This window comes from Diadema antillarum, unplaced genomic scaffold, assembly GCF_040938485.1.
Source record: "Diadema antillarum isolate AM-2024a unplaced genomic scaffold, OU_Dant_1.0 seq00001116_RagTag, whole genome shotgun sequence".
Classification (NCBI taxonomy): Eukaryota; Metazoa; Echinodermata; class Echinoidea; order Diadematoida; family Diadematidae; genus Diadema; species Diadema antillarum.
The window spans coordinates 383,046-405,772 of record NW_027271930.1 but is presented as its reverse complement, the minus strand read 5'-3'; the positions used below and the strand labels follow the sequence as shown (position 1 = coordinate 405,772).

Genomic DNA, 22,727 nt, shown 5'->3' with positions numbered 1-22,727 from the left:
TGAGATTTTGTCCCACTAATTCATATCAGGGTGGATTCCACTAATATTGTTTTACAAACATGTTAGGAAACCAGGGCCCTGTTTTATGAAGAGTTAAAATTGATTATATAGTTGATTTCAACTGTTAGTCTATGGCAGCCTGTGTGGTAAGGAAATTTAAAATTAATTTTATCTTTTGATAAAACAGGGCCCAGTTTGCAAGTGTGAAAGTCCTCTATGCTCACATTTGTCAGTGATATTACTTCCTGCCAGGAGGGTAAGATGTGATCACAGATAAAGTGGGGGTAGAGACTGTAATTTTGCAATCTGGGTTAATACAATATTACATTTCTCCTGGGCCAGAAGAGACTGGTGGTTTGGCCTTCCTGATGGGATGCCTAGCTAATGAACAGTATTGCCAAAAGGGCTAATGTGGCAAGTGGCTCCTACTTCGCTCATTACCAGTGGGTATCCTACCGAGTTCCAGGCAGAAAGCCATAAGATTCTTTCCTGTCAAAAAATATTCTTTCTAATCGTATCAGTATCATACTAATCTGCAGTCTTCGCATTAAGCTTCTGTTTTTTTCTTTTTAATTCCATCAATGGTGGATTAGAGAGATCCCAATGTAATATTCAACCATAGCATCATCATGTTTAAAGTGAAAATGGTTAACTTATTTGAATACACAAATTTTATGTGAACCATGTATGTTATATATCACATTTCCTCTGTGGTAGGATACCGACAGACACTATTAAAGAGAGTCATGCCATTCCATTTTGCTTGCTTTAGTTGGAAGACTCGTACAGAAAACCTTTTAAAGCATCTAAAAGCAGGAGAACTGAGTACCATTATGGCTGATTCTCTCATCTCTAGCTAGCCTTTAAAAGGGCACTTATGCTGGCAGAATTGGTTTCACATGAAAGAGCATGAATTACAGGAAAAGATAAGGTCTCAAGGAGAGGAATTTCACATTAGTATCAGTGATTCCACATCCTCTGTGGTACTTTCAAAATAAATGTTTAATTAAATGTTCCATCTATTTTGCATACTTGATATATCAAAATGGTGCCCTGAAAGAGTAATTTCAAGCTGTCCAAGCTTGTCTTAGGGATTATTTTTGTCTTTTTACGCCTATTATGGCATATCATTTGAATCATAGATAGAGATTTATAAAGCATAAACTCTGAAAGGACCACCATCTAGAAATGTCTTTGACATTACAGACATAGTACAATTTGTAGTTGCAACTGGCAATAATGTAATCATGAGGCACATTTGGTTGGGCCAGATCTAGAAAAGCTCATTTTGTATCTTTTGATTTTGGCAGGTACTGAATACAGTAACAGTCAAACAGGGTTTATGAAGAACAATAGTTACATTTGTATCTCCTTTCATTAGAAAATCAAAACCAGAGAATAATCACATTCAGCTATAAATTTTGCTTCAAGTCAACTGCTGTATTCCTTTAAGTTGGAATACCAGCACATAAAAACAAGAGTTTCAGTGCTTGATTTGTATGGTTAAAGTTGGTGAAGAGTAAGGATAGAATCCATATCTCCCCTTTTTAATTCATTTTTTGTAATATTTTTACGTTGACATAATGCAAAATGGTGACAATATGCAACAGAATGCATTTCAGTAATTTGAAAATAAATCCGTTCCACAAAAAGGAAAGAAGAGATAACAAAAATGAGTTACATTCACAAGATGTTCCTAAATTTAAAGATTAGCTCACAGTTTCAATCTTTGCTGATTTGCTAATTAGGTCTTAATAGTGTATCTCCATGCAGACATACTCGAAAGTAAGCAATCTTAAAGATTAGTTGATTATTAGAACCACAAGACATTTTTGGGTTCATGCTCTATCTACTACCTGCGGGGGGGGGGGGGGGGGGGGGGGGGTCCCAAGTTGTAGTTTAGTACCGTTATCATGAAAGTTAGCGTGCCCTGTATGCGAAACCTATTCCCCTTCAGGTTCAGGGTCAACCTCCAGTTTGGGTCGTACACTACTGTATCGTCGCACATTATCAAGTTTATTGCTGGTGCTGCCTGTATGTTTTTCTTCTGGTTCTGTGGTTTAATAATTGAGTAGGACTCATCATTATTATCATACCAGTTTTTATATGGGTCTAATACGGATAACGGGGGTGGCCAGAATGACCTCACAGCTCTCACACCTTCACCAATTTTCTTTATAAATATTTTCTTTCCATTGATGTCCAATATGACTTTATAAAGTATACAATGTAGTAGTCTCCTTAAATAAATTAGCAACGACTGCACCGAAACTTTAAAAATTCATAGCTTTTGAATCAATTGCCCCATTTTTCTCAAACTTTCGCAATTAATATTGATGCTTTCACTCAATCTCCATTTATATTTGGGCTTTGGTTTCCTTTGAGCTTGTGGATGCCACATGAAGTGCAAGCTTTTACACCTTCACCATGGAATCTCATAATCAGATTTATATACAGCTTTCAACTGACATATTCTGTTGATATTATCTTCATGTACCAAAATGTATTCCACTACTTGCCACAGGCAGGCAGTGAAGAATGTTTACAGCTCAAGGAACAACTCTGACAGCGTGAAAACACGGGGCATTACCACAAATAATTGAACCCTCTAGCTGAGCTTTAGGAGGCAAATCTGGATCATCAGATTATTCCCAGTGTAGGTAATGAAGCCTTCAAGGCAGGTACATCACATGTACATCCCACAAGGGACTATGGTTACATGTATCTCTGGAGCATCAAAGTGGCCTAGCAAAATGCATCCATAATGGTTTTCAAAACAAAACAAAGTATCAAGTTTTGATGGCAGTCACTTTTGATTTCCCACGTACACTGTACATTAAAAGAAAGAGAAAAGACTGCATGCTAGTGCAAGCATAACTTGACTGACGCATAAATCTTGAGAATCAATTGACATTTTCGATTTCCTAGACGTATATTGGTTATTCTACAGGGTTTGCAATGGTGAAAAAAAAAGTGATAGTTCACATTTTGATTGGAGCTAGCATGTACAAATTCTTCATCTTGAAATCCTGATTGCTTTTTTTTTTGGGGGGGGGGTATTATTTGTATGTGTGGTAGCTCTGGGTAAAAGTTAGCCATTTCTCTTTTATTCCCAGAAAATCTACACACTTGAAATCTTTACTTATACTGTTTTAATACCTTTTGCTAGCTACATGTATTTGCAGGTTCCAATCTGTGATTAAACATAAAAAGACATTGTTAAACACATCTAAAATGCAAAAGAAATGGTAGAAATGACCGAGATAACAGAATGTGCTTCCAGTATGAATGTATACTGGAAAGCATATACTGCCATATATGCCAGTCTCATGAAAAATCCTTTGAGGTTGGATCCAAGGATTTACCCACACATTTCTTCTTCTCACTCTTGCAATGCAAGCACAATTTGTAATTCCCTTCCTTCCTTTATCTATCTTTTTATGAGCCTTCTATACATACTGAACTCTACATAATAGGCCCAGAGTGAAAGCCCCTCAAAGGAGATACACAGTATTCCATCTACCCCTTCACTTCTACTCTCTCTTGATGGATTATAGATACTTCCAGCCATTGTCACTGCCAGACATATGGTATACTTTCATCTATAATGCAACACATGTGCAGTTTGGGTAGGGGTTCCATAAATATTTATGGTAACATCATGTGTTCCTTATCCTCCCCAAGAATTGATTAGTTAATCCAACCTGCAGCTTAAAAACACGACCACACTTTGCTTCCCCTCCCCAAGGGGCAGGGCAGTTACAGACAGTGCTCCGTGCAAATACTGTCCCCAGGGCTTTGAATACATTAAGGCATCAGCAGTATGTTCAGCAGGCTTTTCCTTGCTTCGGGACTTTCCGAGGATAAACACAGCATGGATGAATCCAAGCGAACATCTCCAGTTAAAGGCCTCAAGACGTACACATGCCTTCTATTCTGTGAAGGTTTCTGGCAGCCTTGAGGTGGATCAAATGGCTGCATATTTTTGCGTTGGATGTAGGACATTATGACATGAAACATGATTTGTGTCTATGATTACCTCCCTGCATTCATATCATGGTTGCAAAAAAAAAAAAAAAAAAAAAAAAAGCAACATATCAGCAGAGGTGCAGAATAGCAGGCAATAATAACTTTCTGAAATCTAGAAAAACATTTAGAATAAAAAAGGTCTCATTTTTCAGGAAACAAAAATATGAGGCACTATACCGCTACTAACAGCAATTATCATATTTTGAATATGCGCATCAGTCTGTCGTGTCCGATATTATGCCACACAATATGCAATATTGTTACGGACTGCTGATCAAAAGTTTTAATGAAGTAGGAGCTTCATAACCAGGTGAATGAAACACACCATACTGGTCTGAGTAGTGCTCTGGTAGTGAAATGATCATACCAGTTAAAGTAAGGGGCCATTGACTTTGTCATGAGCAAATTGTCTGTATCTATAGTTTTATATGATGGAATGTTGAGGCTACCCTGTAATGGGTACGTAGGGTAAAAAAAGGAAGGTGTCATTCATAAAGTGATAATGGAAATTGTAAAGAGAGGTTATGTTCAGATGAGCATATAGGGCAAAGAAAAGACAAAAAGGAGTGACATTAGGATTGTGCATAGGATATAAAAAGTGTGTGAAATAGAGCTGCCAGAATAATGCAATCCAGAACTAGACAAGCACTCGGAGAGCGCAGACCTCCGCTAAGCAGCTCATTTCCACCCATATACACATGTTGAAAATCGCTGAATTTCCCAATGTAGAAGCCTTTTGTTTACGTCATCAGCTTCCAGCTGCACAGCGCCTTACTCGAGCAGAGCACACGCTTTCGAGCACGTATGCAAACCTCAAAATTATACGCACGGCTTGAACTCCCAAGTTCATTGACCCTATCTGTCAAAAGATTTTTTTAAAACCTTCAAAATTTCATAAAAATTCCCGGATCACTACCAAATTTTAATCATCTGTTCCTTGTGTCATTATCAACTTTTCCTGCAAGATTCATCTAAATCCGTTTGCAAGTTTTTGAGTTATCTTGCACACAGACAAACAAACAAACAAACGCTAATAGGGGCATTCACCTACACAGAAAAGGTGAGATTTGAAAATCAATTTTTGCATCGCGATGGAAATTTCAATTCTTTTTTTTGGTGTGTGGACAGAAAATTTTCATGAACTCTCGCAATCGGGATCCAGTTCGCAGTTCTTTTTGCGATTTTTCAGAACTATAGCGATAATTTGCCTAGCGCTGTGTGTGTGAATCCGTCATGAATCAAAAATCGATTGGGTCTATCCCACAATGCACCGCGCATAATGAAAACAGGCGGTATTCGCTCTGTCAGCTATTCGTGCATTCCCTCTGCTTGCACATATGTGCAATGTTTACACGTACAGACAATGCAAAGTGCATGTGCAGTATTGTGTAAATATTCTTCCTCTACTCTACACAAGTTTGCAGTTATACCAGAGCTTCGCGTCTCGGTTATTGTGAGCTGAGAGAATAGGTGAATTTTATGAAAGTTATGGCAGAAATTGAGAGTTCATGTTCTTCTGCTGGTAGTGGGCATGTTTCGGGAGCACATTGGAGAGATGAGGAGGTGCTGGAGCTGATTAAACTGTGGAGTGAGGGCATGCACAGTGTCCCACTTCTCTCTCCATAGGGATGATTTTATTCTAGCGCCCATGGTAACTTTCGTGTGTATGAACGCTCGCAAAAAAGATCGATGTTGGATCGCAATCCACTTTTTGACAGTGTGTGTGAATGCCCCTAATAATTGACAATTGTATACCTGTATGTATATGTGTACGTATATATTGTTTGTTTGTTTATTGTTCTTATTATTTCCTGTGATACTGTTGTAACATGACACATGTACTCTGTTCTATAGCGCCTTGAGTATCTTTTTTAGGTAGAAATGAGCGCTTTATAAGAGTCTCACTATTATTATTATTATTAATGAAAACATAACCTCGGGGGGTAATAATGCAATCCAATCGATTTGAGGTGATAAGTCGTTACAGAAATATCAAGAGAGATGGCTGAAAAGGAGTGTTCAGACAATCACAATAGTAGATTCTACATTCTACCTCACTACAGAAGTGTTGAGAATACTATAAAATCTGTCCTGTGAATGACTTCTACTGGATCATACAAACTCACTCACAGCAACCTGGTATGCTATGAATTAGGTCAATGGGGAACTGCCAATTATCTTGGAGGCAATACGGTGAAGACAAACGGTGTCCCTACAAGGGAATTAATTTGTATGAGGTGTACAAAGTTATCCGTAGTGATTACTTCCTATCTACAGGAAATTGTCACGATCTGGAAATTCAGTCATCATACTACCACTACCACTTATCCATTGCAATGCAGTCACAGTCAGATAAGAGAGAATAAAGACATGGCTGCTTGTTTGGGACTGGATGTCCATTCACAACACTGCTTCATTGCTAATTTGAATATTTCTATACAGTTTGTCAAAGGTGAATATTGACTCAGATATAACAGGCAAATTGTTGAATCTTTGACAAATGGCGCATGGCTCCAGAATGAGAGACTGAGACCAATTTGTAAAACAGGAGTGCTTTTTCAGTGATTGTCGTAATATTATCAGATCCACAGAAAGAAATCTTATCTTTATATCTCAAGGATTAAAATGTATCGATGTTTATGCTTGCAGTACATTCTTATATCATTGTGACATGTAAATATCATAGATCAGCTTACATACTCAAATTTATGGATGATTCAGTACAGAATCCATTCAATCAAAAGATCTACTGTAAATCTTAAAGAGAAAAATCATTTAAAGGGGAATTCTGGACCAGTTGAAAGTTAGACTAAAAAGAAAGAGTAAAATGTTCTTTGCAAAACATCTAAAATTTGATAAAAATCTGATGAAAATTAACGAAGGTATGAAATTGTGAAGTTTTGCTAAGTTTCACAAAACGTTTCAAGAACATTCTATGAAAAGAGTGAATTCTCGATATCGCCAACGCACAGAAAACTTCTGTGCACGCTAAAAAGCCTTGTCACAGATGCACTGTGGGATTCCTCAGTGCCATTGTCGCTTCCAGTTGTCTTGCACGTGTCTCAGTTCCAATGCAATTCAATGCAATTTTTGTCTGCTTTTGTTTCGTTGCTGCTTTTTTCTTCGCTTAGAATTCAACTAAAAATGAGTATAAAACTCAACATTTTACTGATTTGCGGTCACTAGAGTCATGGTTCACAACTGCGAGGCTTCAATGTGCTGGTCACATGATGGAAAGCAAAGAAAGCTTCAACAAATAATACCCCTGAATAAAGACGGAATGACCTGAGTGCATCGCAGTCAAAAAACCAGGGCAAGTTTGTCTTCTGGGCTATCCAATAATGCATCTAAAATGCTGCTCTGCGCATGGCACCTAGGTATTGGCGATACCGAGAATTGATGATGTCATCCAGTCATAACATGCCATACATTTCACACACAAAATTTTTACATTTCCAGTGTTTTGTTCAGATGCAATTATGCCCCCAGTCCCAACTCCCGATAGACCTGACTGTTCATTATTTTGAAGTTATTCAACCATGAATAACACATTTTCCATTTCTATCACAGATGAATTCAATTTACTTTTTTTTTTGTATATGATCAATGGAAAATTGTAAGGTGATGATATCACAATCATTTTTACTTACATATTCACATCGACTATTCAAGAACTGTTTTGCAAAATTTAGCAAATCTTTGAAATTTCATAACCCTTTAACTTTTAATCCAGTTTTGACAAAATTTTCAGTGTCACACTTGTCATATTTTATTGTATCTTTCCAGACTATCTTTAAAATTGGTCTGGAAATCTGGTGCGGAATCATCTTACCGGCGAGAGAGCCTCATGGGTGATCAGCCGCTGGATGGAGTTGAGGCAAATTTGGACGATGCGCAGGTTCTTGGTATCACATCCAAGCAGGAAGGGCTGTAGGATCTCAGCACTGTTGGTGACCAGAGCTGCATGGGATGGGAGAGGGAGACAGCTTCAAAGTATTGCTGACATTTCTACCACTACTCACACAGAGATATATATTTTCTTAATTCTGTCCATCAAACTAGGCGAATCTTGATTCTGTCCATCAAACTTTTGAGTAATCTTGACCTTTTGTTGTGCTCACGATTTTCTCTATATGCAGAGAGCTACAGAATATTTAAAATGGTAATAGCTGTAGCATCTAGCCAAAGTAACCCACCAACCAACCAACCAACCAACCAATCACACAAACAAACAAACAAACAAACAATGTTACTTCTCCTGCCAGAATGAAACACAAGGTTAAAAACCTGAAGTATGAATAAAAGCAAATTTCCTTATACCCAAAATGATAAACAGAAAACATGACATTTTATTTTCTTCTGTTCTAGACAGGTACAAGTTTGTAGTAAATTCAACAGCAGAACATGGAAGTAGAGTTGTGAGAAAAAAAGTTTATTAGAAGCATCGCTAATTTATCAAAAGGCAAATCATCTATATCTAGACATGTATATCAAGGGGTCTGTGTTTACATGTATTAGTCTTGAATATGAAACATTCTGTAGAAAGGACTTTATCATTTAATGTATCTAGGTAATTACTTAATACAGAGGAGAATATCATGTGATATAAAACTTGTGTAAGAACACAAGACATAACACCTAACACTACAAACATAGTGTATCCCTGAATGAGTTTCATAAAATAAAAAGTACATGTACATTGTGCATGGATTTACTGCCTATGAGTGGTATATAATGCCATTCCTTTGTTTGTTTGTTGTTAGTGCTGAAGCATTAGTGATATTATTACTTACTCTCCTATCTTCACTTGATTTCACCTTGAATGATTAAGCAGTACTAGGTTTTCAACATACAACTGTTTTTGTTTTTGTTTTGTTTTTTTCCCAGTAACCTGTCAAGGAATTTCAAACTACATACACTGTATGGGCTACATATGGGGAGGAGGAATGCATTTTACACCATTTACATAAACTACAAGGTCAGATAATCTTTTGTGCCATTACACTGCAATATCAAACTGATTCGGTTGGTTCATACAACAGGATGCAAATAAGATGGTCCAATTTGGAGAAATAGCTGTGTGTAGATAAGCACTACTATGAAATTTAATATTTTTTGAATTGATGACAACTGATAAAAGAATACATGATACAATGTACATGAAGGCGTATCAAACTCGAACTGAAAGCATACACCATACACAAATTTTCCGCCAACCTCAAATGGGAATATAAATTGCCACATTGTGGCTGATTGACAGAGTTGAACTTACTGCCTGCCGCATGGTTTGGTTCATACTCTACTTTTGCTGCCATGTTCTGTTTATCCCTTTATTTGACAGGAAGCTCCATAAAAATGGGAAATTGCCAAAATTAAATATCATAAATTTGGGTATAAATTATATTAATTTCTGGGTGAATTGTGGAAAATGAATATATATATAAAGAGGAAAGGGGGTAACATACTTTGTCAATTTTTTTTTTAACATGATGCCAACATTTCTCCCGATAGCACAATTAACAAAAAAACAAAAAACAAAAACAAAAAAAAAACCCAAAATGAGTAACAATATGACATGAATCATTTAAGGCCATGTAAAAAAAGAAAGTAGTTTCTCGTCTGGCTTTTCGGAGGGAGGTGATGCGGGAGGACATTCTACCAATATCTTAGTACTTTTGAGCAGAAGCCACTGCAAAGTGCAAAGCGCTCACTTAGTTTGCATCACCTCATATAATGGTTGTTTATCATGCATAAACTAATCATAAACATTTCAAAACTTAAAGGGATCGTATAGTTTTGGTTGAGACCTAATTTCAGGTTTCTAGCAGTTTTTGGTGAGATAATGAGAAACCTCTTATGAAATAGCATGTAATTCTATGAGGAATTCAGCGTTTATTTGATGAAAATTGGTTTTGAAATGGCTGAGATATCCAAAAAAGAGCAATCCTAATAAAGTGTGGGACCCACACTTTATTACGATCACTTTGTTTTACTTTGTTTTACTTTGTTTCAGTCATTCCAAACCTGATTTTCATCAAATAAATTTTGAATTCCTCTTAAAATGATATGCTCTGAACTATATCATAAGTGTTTTCTTGGTATCTCGCAAAAAGTTAAAAGCCCAATTCTCATCTCCACCAATACTGTACCATCCCTTTAAGCTACTTACACCTGAGTCTCCAAAGTTAGGTTAAAGTTCTCATGTTCTGATCAAGGTCTGACACTATTTTTATGGTTCTTTTGGGGTTTTTTTAAGGAGGGTGGGAATAGGTGATCTTTTTATTCAAAAGTCTAGTAGGGCAGGCTTGATTGCAAACATGTGGAAGAAAAAAAAAAAGAAGAAAAACGTAATTGCTCTGAAGAATTATTAATGCCAGCAAGATTTTTTTTTTTTTGGATGTTTAACAAATTATTGTAAAATTTGCAGGGAAACAAGGGCATTACCAATTGAAAGCAAATACCCAGCACTTGTGACTGCATGAAATTTAGAGTGAGTCAATATCAAAGTTTCATTCAGATCACTGTATCAACTTTTCCATCAATATTGTTCATGCCATATATTTCACAAGAATAATATTTTACGAATTGGGTCTTGTTATACAATTTTGTGGGTTATTGAAAAAAGCGACCGCAACAAACCATAGCGATGGAATGAGAACTGAGTATTGTCTCTACCTAGAGAAATCCTAGCAATTTCCAAACTTGGATTACCATATCCATGTACGTTTATGCAAGGAGAGGCAATATTTCCAGCAGTTGTCAATTTTATCAATATCAGTCAGCTCCCAAAATAAACTGCATGGAAAGAAGTTGTATAAAGAATTCCTTTCAAAACTTTCATACCACTGAATGACACATTACTTATCTAAAATATTCATAATTAAGGTTTTTCAGACCAGATTTCAAGTAATGATAACTACCTTGTTCCTAAAATTTCAGTTGACTGGTTTATCGGAGAAGGAAACTGGCAGCTTGGCTGCTATGGTAACTCATCAGTAACCCAATATCTCTCAGAAATTGGGTCAGAATTGTTGCAATTAGAATATTGATGTAATCACAGGATCTACGTGATGGCAAGCACAGGTGCACATTTCGCATAAAAGCAGCAGTGAAATGTTACTTGTTTTCATCATTTTCCTTCTAAGTACAAATTGTAATATTCTTTCTTCAGCAAAGTTCCATTTTAACCCGTTGAGGACGGGCTGATTTTTCTACAACATTTCCCATAGACCCATGTCCGAGTATACTCGGGACTCGTCCTCAACGGGTTAAAGCTCCGGCCAAGTGTGGCAGGCTATCTAAGCCCTGTTATATTGATCGTCAGATGGCTTCGACACGCCAGTGAAGAGGAAGATGAAGAAAGAGAAGAAGATTGGAAGGAAAGGAGATGGTACCTGGATTGTATCCCGGGGATTAAATTACTGTGTGCATTATTCATGTTGTGACCACTGCACAACATGCCACTGTAGGCTCATCCTCATTGGGCTACAGTAGGGAAGTACAGATGGGGTGAGTAAATCCAATCTAACTCTGCTAAACCTATCTGGTACACACTTGTAGCCACTGCAGAATGCACTGCCACATTTCTAGGCTGTACTTTATCTCCAACAGAACAGTAAAAACAACAGAATTGAAGTCATCAGTGTCCTGACCTATTTTATTGCATTTTGAGCTGGTAATACTTTGCAATTTTTTGGTTATAAAGTACATATCATTGTTTGTTTGGGTTTTTTGTTTGTACAAATTTTAAGGTGATCTTGGATCGTTAATGGGAGGTCTTTATTCAATCAAAACAAAGACACTAATATTATTTCCCCATCAAATTACAAGTCCCTGTGATAGTATCAAAACTACATTGATGACAACATTTGGTCTGAATATTAAAGTGTGAAAATAGAATCGAGAATTTGCTATCTATATTTTTAGTGTAAGACATTTCTTTACTCATTATAGTTGGAGATCCAAAGTGTGTGTGCATACAACTTCTTAGGGCTTGGTCACACAGCCCAAAAGTCGCGTAAACGCATGAAATTTGGTTGTGCGTGCTTGTCCATCGAGAATTTTCGCTGATTTACGCGATGAAAATCACCAATGAATTGCGCAAGAACTACGGAAAGCTCACGCAAAAATCACTTACAAACCACGCACTTTCAGTGCATAGGCACGCAAAGGCCCCAAACGCGGTGAATACGTGGTTGTGCGCGACGACTGAGGTCCACGGAAAACCACGCATAATCTACACATTATCAGTAATGAACTGAGAATGAATGGCGCATGATTCGTGCATGAACGCGATAGCGGCAACATTTTCATGAATGATCACTGATATTCCACACATATTTCGCGCATTGTCTGCGTAAGAACTATGCAAACTACACAAAAATTACGTAAAACAGTGCAATACTGCGTAAACTCTTACGCGATGTCGAGTTTTGAGCTGCTAAAAACCAGGTTGCGCGTAAAGCACCGATCCGGCGCACATCGGCGGACAACTACGAAGGTTCCACGTCAGACAAACTCATGAAATGCGCAAAACGCGCATGTATCGTGTAAGACTCGAATTTCTTGCATGATTCATGAGTTTACGCAACTTTTCACCTGTGTGACCAGGCCTTGACATGTCATCTTCTTGGTTCACAATCTGTTTACCTTCTGTGTGCATACATGCATACACATAAAATTTATAAATCTGCATCATAGTGTGTTGGACTGCTATCTAACCCATGTCACAAGGACAAATAATCACAATGATAATCCAATTAATCTGAGGTCACCAACATAATGCTTGACAGAAGTCAGATGTAAAACAACAAGGCAAGATAAAACATACTACAAGATTTGTCCTTTAGAAGCCATCAGCTTTTAGACAGTCATTGTTTGACTGAGTATGTGGATAGTTACATATTTTTTTCCTGATGCCTTCACAAGGTATCATTTCTTTGCATAATCCCTTTCTCTATCTCCTACCCTCCATTCACAGGCTTCTCTCACCTATTCTCTTATATTTCACTGTGTCCTACTGTTCCTCTATGATGAAACTGAACGAATCACTCTATTATTTGTCATCAAACACTGCAGATCTTTCATACCTGCGGTAATTGGACTATGATCGAATACAGAATGTCTGTTGCCAAAACTGTAAAGTGGATGAAAAGAATTCTTCAGAAGCATCATTCTGGGGAATGTGGTCTTCTTTACTGGTGTTTGATGCATGATTATGGTAGAAGTATAGGAATCTACAGAATGTACTGAGTAATAAGCAGTGCATATTATCAGAGGGGCTATTCTGAGGTACAAAATGTATCTTAGACCCCGTTTACAGTGCGGGGCTGGGCCGACGAAGCCGACGAAGTCACCATTCGGCAAAGGCCTTTGCCGAAGGAAAAATCCTTTGCAGGACAAATAGCGAAATAGTACGGGCAGAGGGTCTGGAAGCCAGACTAAATTTGGTACCGCATTTGGCCCAGTTTGCGTTTACAGTGAGAAAAGGCTCAGCCGCGGCCGAAACCACCTCCAGAGCGTGGCCAAATGCGCGGCCAATTTTGGCCCCGCATTTGGCCTTTTGAGCGTTTACACTGAAATGAAGGCCAGGCTCGGCCACGGCCGAGCCCGCCCTTTTCGCTCACTGTAAACGGGGTCTAACAAAGCCTATCATAAGCCCTGTTTTAACACATCTCACCGCAACAATGTCACAACAATGTCCAGAGAACAAAATTCCTCTCCTCGGGCAATAAAACAGCAGAAGAGAGCAAAGGGCACCATTTTAACAGACATACACCGAAAACCTTCTCCGTAAAACAAAGTAAAACAAAGTGATCGTAATAAAGGTTTCCATGAATGGGGTGTATCCACTGATGTGACTACCCCACCCACTGGCCAGCGCCACCTGTTGTTTTAGATCGTATACATCTGGGTAATCTGGGCAATCGTGTGAGCAAAACATGGTTATAATCACTGATCTCAACTGCAAAGAAATCAGTGGTTACAATCCATGCATGTACAGTAATCAGCGCGCAGTGTGTAAAATCATGCTCTGTCCGCAATGTTGCTCATGCGGGCTGAGTGAATCAAAGGAATGCTACCACGGTTGCATTCTGATAGAAGGGTTGTAGGGGCAATGTTGTGGTAACATCAGGCTAATGTCGTGGTAATTACCCTAGCTGGCTACGGTAGAATTTGGCGAAAGTTACTACAAAACGTCTTACATGGAGCAACATTTTGCAGAGACCTTTTTTAACAGACAGGGTAAAAAAAGGTTCCCCCAACGATACCTGGACGTCACAGAGACTCTAGATTGAAAGGCTCTGTTAAAACAGGACTATAGATACTAGTCTTGGGAAATTACCATAACTTTTTGATTGCATCGACATTTTCACTGTTCTGGTGGATTGGTTTCACTATTGTAAACTGTAAAAGAAACATTCAATACAAATTCTTCTTTGGAAGCAAATGTACATCAAAAGATTTGCATTTCTTTGTTGAATACAGAGAATATAATGACAGATTCAGATGCAGTTTGAGGGAATAAAATACGAACTGAGAAAGTTTAAAAAAAGACAACTGAGTGTTGGGTCAGTAAGTTCCTTTGTATTCAAATTTTGGTCAATTACTCCTGCCAGAATAATTTAAATAGACCTACACTTTGTATCTTAACTCATCTGCTCAATAGTTTAATAAATACAGTGTAATGATCTTGGAAATATTTTTATGTTTGCAGAGCCCTAAACAGCAAGGAGAAAAAAAAAATGTCATTATATCTCAGCCATGTTAAACAAAATGAAAGAGTAGGAGATAAATACAGAAGTTGATAGTGGGACATATTGAAACTTTATACACATCCATAGCTAGAACAAAAACAACATGAACAAAATTTGTAATCATAAAGCATCCATTCTTGTTTTTGCTTTGTTTTTGTACTCCGTCTTTGAGACCACTTGATCATCATGTGCTGGTGGTAGAGCAGAATTGACAGTGTTTACGACATCTCACAACACACTTCTGAGTATTAATGAACAGCGCACTTCAGATATTGGCTTTTGATGAACATACAGTGGCATCATTTCTGTGCTGTGCTCTAACCACTCACTGTGACACAGACTTTTCACCTGAAGAGGATCAGTGCTTCTCATGACTGCACAAAGTTATTGGGTCTGTGAGCATGATGTGCTCGACATAATGCTATTGTGAAACACAACATTATAAACACACGCAAGAAATAACGTTTCCAATAAAGGAGATTTGATGATAATGATATACATAGTACAGATCTATGTACACAAATTGTGATGTAAATGTAAGAAAGGCTTACAAAATAGACCTATAGGTGATTTTAAAGAATTTTTGATACTTGAAAGATATTAATGACTAAAATAATAATAAAAAAACCTCAAAGGTCTATGACATTTTATTTCAACATGTACAGGTATAAAGATCTGGATAGTCCTATTTCCAATTAAATATGATGCATGTAAGACCAGTTGCCTACAGTACCAGTCTATTTGTTAAAATGGGAAGACTAAAAAAAACATAAAATCGATTAACATAATTCTGATGAATGACTAACAAAGGTTCAGGTATTCCAATTAAGTCACAGTTTCTCCTCAGCCATGAAATGTGTTTTTGGCAAGCCTTAAACTTTCTTAATCGATTGCTATGTCATAACAAGTGAGGCACAACAAAATAAATGCATTTGTTTCCTACATGAACAAACTGTGAACATGCCAGCATGGTGGCCACACAATTAATTTAATCTGTAGCGGGCCTCCATATCACACTCTCCTGCCTCACACCTCACTAGTACATTCACCTTTACAAGGTACGGCAGCCACGAAGTGTTGGCTTCCCAGAGGTGACAATATTTCACCTTTTACTTCATGCTGTCAGGCTGTTTGTGGTTTGTACACCCACATCTCATCTATAGGTCATTCAAAGTAAATGTAATTATGTATGTGTGGTGCATTTCAAATACGTGCCACGCTCCACTCTTTACCACCTAATGATATTACTCATATGAAAGGTAACAAATTCATTTTGTGGTTATCCATGGCATGCAGTGTGCACAACCCATTGCTTCTGCACAAATTAACTTCACCAAATTATTGTCTATGATCAGTACACAAAGAGCAGCTGAAAGATGTGTAGAAATACAGCAAAATTCTTGTCACAGACAATCCTATAGATCAAAATGGCATAACACATACCCTTTGCTGGCTGCATACTACACAGTTTGTAGATTAAACTCAGTAATTTGCCCAAATTACATTTCTTCACCCTAATGAGATAACGTTGCTTTTGATCTTGCATAACACAATCTGCATAATTTCTCGTTAAGAAATAGGGTACAATTTCAAAAGTTCATGCATTTATGGTTCATATGATACAGACAAGAAATACTCTGCTTCAGAAGGTTTAATTCCATACACACTGTGTACATACAATATACACTCTGACAAATGAGAAATTGACATAATCATACAGTTGTTTCATACATCTGGTTTGGCGGTAAGGTAGGAACTTGATCTTGTGGAAAAATACAACTAATGCACAAACAAATAAAAACAAAAGACTAATGCAGATGATTCCTGTACCTGTATTTCTGACTGTCAAACATTTTCTACTGAATCAGAAATAGATGAAACAAAATTGTGAAATCTGCAGTTTTGAGACATTTGGCACAGATGACATATTTTCACAGTGAGCTTCAAACGGAGCAGTTGGACTTACCTGGCATGACATCTTTGCTTCTGGCGACAATTGTCCTTATCTTCAGAATGTCTGCCTCTGCAGCCTTTGAGGTGAAGATAGAGATGGTAGAGGGACAAAACTTGAGAAAACAACAATTTCTTCCTCATGATACTGACTTTAGTTTAAGAATCATTTTCTTTCTTTGTTTACAAATCAATATGCGACTCTAAATGAACAATGACCAGTGCATTGGCATAGTACTTTAATAGCAGACATGGTTATAGGGGCAGGTCTCTATTAAAGGGGAAATCCTGGACAAATACAATTTGACAAAAAAGAAAGAGTAAAATCTTACGAGCACAACACTAAAAGTTTGATCAAAATCTGATGAAAATTAAGGAAGTTATGAAATTGTGAAGTTTTGCTAATTTTTAAGATACAGTTCTTGAACAGTCATGCAAAAGTGATATGATGTCATCCCCTGACAACTTGCCATATAGTTTGTTCAGAAAACTTCTAAATTTCCTGTTTTTTACTCAAACGCAGTTATGCCCCAGTCCCAAATCATGATCTAACACTAACAGATCATTATTCTGAAGTTATTCAACCAGGAATAACATCATGTTTTATACTTTTATAAGAGAAACACTGAATTTTCTTTTTTTTTTACACGATCAATTGAAAATTGAGAGGTGACAACGTCATCAGCTCACATAATTGCACATATGCATATACTTATATATTCATATCAACTTTTTGTAGAAATTACCCCAACTTCACAATTTCAAACCTTCCCTAAATTTTATCCAAATTTCGATTAAATTTTCATTGTTGTACTCATAAGATCTTATTCTTTCTTATCAGATTAACCTACAACTGGACTGGAATTTCTCTTTAAAGGACAAGTTCACCTGCATAAACATAAGGATTGAGAGAATGCAACAATATTAGTAGAACACATCAGTGAAAGTTTGAGGAAAATTGGACAATCGATGCAAAAGTTATGAATTTTTAAAATTTTTATGTTGGAACCGCTGGATGAGGAGACTACTACAGCTTGTGAGTCATATGCGTAAAACAGTATAAAGAAAATATATATTTTCACTTTTTTCGCATAATAAAAGAGCTCTTGACTTGCCTCTTTCTAAAGGCAGGGGGAATAATATTACCCATAACATTTGTCGGTAACGAGTCAGGGGAATGTGTACTTTTTTCAAAAGATGGCATTTTGTGAAATTCTCTTTATATTTTCCTGATATTGTTGTACGCATGTGACATCTCAGTTATTCATACACTGGAGTAGTCTTCTCATCCAGCGGTTACTGCACAAAAACTTCAAAAATTCATAACTTTTGAACGGATTGTCTGATTTTCCTCAAACTTTCAATGATGTGTTCTATTAATATTGCTACATTCTCTCAATCCTTATGTTTATGAAGGTGAACTTGTCCTTTAAGAGAGATTACCTCTTCAATAGCTGAAATGACAATGATCAGATGGAATACACGTGTACAAACATTCATAATATGAATTTAACGATCAAATTGTATCACTCATAAAACAAACAAATCAATCACTTTGCCAGTAGCACTACTTGAAAAGAAACTTAAGTGTACAGGCTTTCTATATTGCAATCTAAATTATCTTGATGTTTTGTCCAAAAATGACATTTTATATCGACAAGAATTGCATGCTCTTGAATTTTAGCTTATCTACTGCAGATTAACAAAGAGAATGACATCATACTAGGAATTTTACTGCAAGTGCTTCTCAGTGATATCGAGTCTTCCAGGTCTATCGACTTGTCGAATTGTCGAATTGTCATTTAAATGGTTATGAAACCCAAATATGTGAATTGAGTGAATGCAGTGAGTAGAATACCTTGTAGTAAAAGTTTGAGGAAATCTGACAATTTGTTGAAAAGTCACGAATTTTGCAAGTTTTAGTGTCACCATCGCTGGATAACATAATCTATACGTTTTTTTACATCACATATACAGTGTACATGGAAAATGATATTAAGAAAATACAAAGAGTATTCCATAAAGTTTCGTTCTTTATAAAAATTTCACATTACCTTAAATAGTAAGCAAATAATCAACGTTGGTGAAGGTGATGGGACAAACTATCACTTCCAAGGCGATCTGGATGTAGCTATCTTTCCGAAGCGCAGCTGAGGAAAGATAGCGTACACATTCAGATCGCCGAGGAAGTGATAGTTTGTCTCATTGCCTGAAACTAAGTTGATTATTTGCTTTATATTCCACATCTAGGGTCCCAGAAATTCCCATTTTATTCCACATCTGAAACCGTTTTAGCTGTCTTTAGGTATCCTTAGGGCTTAGGCTACGTGTGCGGGTACAATATAGATGACAAAACAATGAATTTGCTGCGCGCACCGCGCGGCACTGAAGTGAAAGTGCGTTGCACTGTGTACTATCAAGTGACCTAGTTAAATGATAGTCCACAGTGCAACGCACTTTTATTTCGCGCGTACTCATCTCGCGTTAAGACTGTATGGACTTACCTCTTTGACAGGAGGATATTTCCTTTTGGTTTCATTGAACAGAGCTCGTAGGTCTGTTTGGAGGTTTTCCACAAGCCTCTTTGCTATAGCTCCTTCTGATGTCATCTTTTCAAATCACTCTTTTCACTCAAGTGTTCCAAGGTATGAGGCTGGAAGAGTCAAAATGGCAAAGAGCAAATTCTCATTTTAATGAAACATGTCTAGTGCACTTTCATCTGCCTATTTTTTCTTTACTGAATTGCATGTTGATCTCATACATATCCAAAGTGACATAAACTGTATACACTTTTTTCTTTTATTATACATGTTCATGTTACATAAACTGTATACATTTTATGATAAATATGATTTACATCACTCCCAAAAAGTTGAAGACCCTTTTTTCATTTAAAAATAGGTTGTAGTTTTTTTCTAAGCAGTGAGCGGAGTCTAGTTCTTTCTTCCTTTTTTTTAAAAATTAACAATTGTTTTAAAACATCAAACGCACATGTGTTTGAGGTCATTCAGGACAGTTGTATTGGAGACAGGGTATTTTTGAGAAGTAAAAGTAATACCACGTATCAAAAAGTTATAAATGAAAGAAAAAGTGGTCCTTAATTTTTTGGGGTTGTATATTCAGAGGTCAAAAATCTTTTTTCTTTTATTATACGTGGTTATGTCCTTCGAAACATAACTTCTCTGTCATCAGTGCAAATCATATTTTTGACACTACAATCTCAATTCAACCCTTGACATGAATGCAATCATATGGCCAATCACTCAATCAATTCTAAACTGATCAACAAAGCAGGTTACAGACTTGTCTTCTTTCAACTGCTTCCAAGCAGAACCTTGCCATGCAATCACTTCTCATCCCATCATCAAATAACCAGTGATGAAGTATTGCTAATTGTATCTCAAATAACAAGTAGTATGGCAAAACATCTCTTGGTTTAGAAAAGACAGAAAATGTACAAATGCTAATATGTAAAACCAGGAATGTTCTCATTTGCTTATGAATTTCGTGAATACAAAATCAAAATGCACACAAAAGTTTTTATAGTCACTATTTGCATTGAATGCCAGTAACAACATGAAAAAATTTCATGTCGCGAAAAAGGCTGTTGGCTCCAATTCGCGAAAATTTCATGCCGTGAAAATATCTTGCTTTACAGTATGTACAATGTAATGATTCAGAGTATCTCAGTAGTCAACCTTTATGGTTTCTACAAGACTGCTTTGGAAATGCTTTGCTGCATACATCAATCATAAGAGTTCTTTGGTTTACTTATTTCCAAAGGGGGATTTTACTAGATTCAATCAAAACTGTTGTCAAGGATGTCAGAAGATTAACATACTATAGACTTTGTATCATAAAATTAAATTACTAGCAGACAACTTCATAATTCATTCTTCAAGAACTTTGTGTTACTGCAGTCCATTTACACATTCTAAGTTTTAAAAATGTTTTGAAAATCATAATGCAATGAAAGGACAGAGCTGTTTTTCAAAACGTGTTGATATCATTCTTTCAAAACTCACGTTATTGTTAGTTCCCCAAACATATTTCAACATCAAATATGGTCTTGAACCCTTTCCAGGTATTCATGGTAACTTTGTGCACATTTCAGATAATGCTTAACACACACTGTGATTAACCTGTTGAGGACGAGTCCCGAGTATACTCGGGCAGGTGTCTATCGGAAATGCGTGTTGTAGCAAAATCAGTCCATCCTCAACCGGTTAAATAATTGTGGGGAGTCTGCACTCCTTTTACATGTTAAACTGCTGTCATGCTTTCTGTGATACTCCTCTAGCACTTGCTTACCATCTGAGCGAGTGGTGGCACAGATTCTTCAGGGCTACCATACAATACATCATGATGGCACTTAATATATCTCATGATGAGGAAACATGTGGAACGCTGCAAGCATGCGCTGGAGGATAGCTAGACTGTAGATATAGAGTAAACATCCCTGTTTGAGAAAGGGTGCCTACTTGCAGCAGGGGCAGTTTCATTCATCCATAAAACAGCTAAAGAGCAAAGTCTCACAAGTGCCATGGAAAGTGGGAGTACTCCTACATCTGATTGGGCCTTCTCATCAACGAAAAAAAGTCCTTGCCACAAATTGGCACTCTGTCACAAACAAAGCAAGGATGATTACTCTAGTGACTCTCACTCAAGTCTTACCAGAATCTATCTTGCAGACTTTGGGAAATGCATTGCATTTATTCACGACTATTCTCAAAAGAGGTCTACATTGTTCATTGTATAATAATGAGTGTTTATAAGTGCAATGGACAGAATATTTCATGAGGTGAATGGATCAATAATTTCATCTTTCACCGAATGAAATATTCTGTCCATTGCACGAATGAAAAACATTTGTTTTATATAACACCTAGAATAGATCCTTGTCGTTTAAGGCTTTATGAATTTAGAAACAAGAGAGAATGTGCACGATCTGAGATTAAGAGGGAGCTCACGCACTGAGCGCTTTACACTAGCATGCTGTCGCATACACACTGCAAACGCAAGCGTTTTACATGTGTAGTGTGCCGGGCATGCATGCAACGGAGCAAATCGCAAGGATTGAAGAGTGGATGCATGGTAAATGGAGCTGATGGAATGATAACATGAGGTCTACAACGTGTATCAGTAAAAATCTAAAATGGGAAATAATTGATAGCAAACAACCAAATGACAAGGATCTAATTAGCCTTAATTAGGACTTTAGCCTAATAATATGTTTAGGTGTTGGCTTTGCCTTTTTTACTGACTCAATTTAGTAATAAATGCAACTATCATCAACATACTGGTAATGGTAGCACGAGAAAAATCTGGACATGGTAAAGTACAAGCTAAGATTAAGAATACAACAGCAAACACTAATACTAACACTCACAGATAGGGGAGCTACATGAAGGTAAATTTGAACTTGAAAGGAGACCTAGTTTAACACATGCCTGATTGGGTAACTTCATCCATGGACTACCTGCCACACACGAATGTGCTCGACAATTCGATAAGATGAGAAGTTATTTCTGTTTGAGCTTCACAGCACAGAGAACAATAAACTCCAATAGACTGGTTACAAAGCTGAAGAAGGACAGGAAAACCGCAAAGCCAGAGTTGTCTCAGCGCGACCCGTGTTTAGGCGCGCCGTCGAGCCGTCGAGGGGGCGAGGAGCGAGGATCCGAGGATACACTTCCCAGCAGCGAGCGAAGCGAAGAGGAATTGGTTCCGCACTGTTATTATGCTGTAAATACACGACTCGTCCTCTCATACCGCACGTAGCAAACTAACAATCTCTGCGAGCTGTATAGCTGCTAGCAAGAAAGTCCGAGCACATAAGGCATACAAGTCCACACATAAGATGTCGGTATCTATGTAGCTGGAATTCTTGGGGCGCAGTTTGGCTGTTTCTACGACCACAATGTGATGAAACAGGGGGAAATTACAGATCCACACCTTCACCCTCAGACGTAAATTCTGCTTTCGTGGAGG

The 22,727-nt window shown here is 37.3% G+C and overlaps 1 protein-coding gene across 1 annotated transcript in view; it reads right to left on the bottom strand.

Annotated features, from left to right (window-relative positions):
* LOC139743853 (protein MON2 homolog) overlaps positions 1-22,727 on the bottom strand; it is a 97,308-nt gene extending 74,581 nt beyond the window's left edge. The window contains exons 1-4 of the mRNA XM_071654310.1: positions 22,187-22,727; positions 19,241-19,389; positions 16,753-16,816; positions 7,862-7,989 (exon numbers count right to left, since the gene is read on the bottom strand). Of these exons, the coding sequence (XP_071510411.1) occupies positions 7,862-7,989; positions 16,753-16,816; positions 19,241-19,345 (297 nt within the window). The 5' untranslated portion in view covers positions 19,346-19,389; positions 22,187-22,727. The remainder of the gene's footprint in view (positions 1-7,861; positions 7,990-16,752; positions 16,817-19,240; positions 19,390-22,186) is intronic.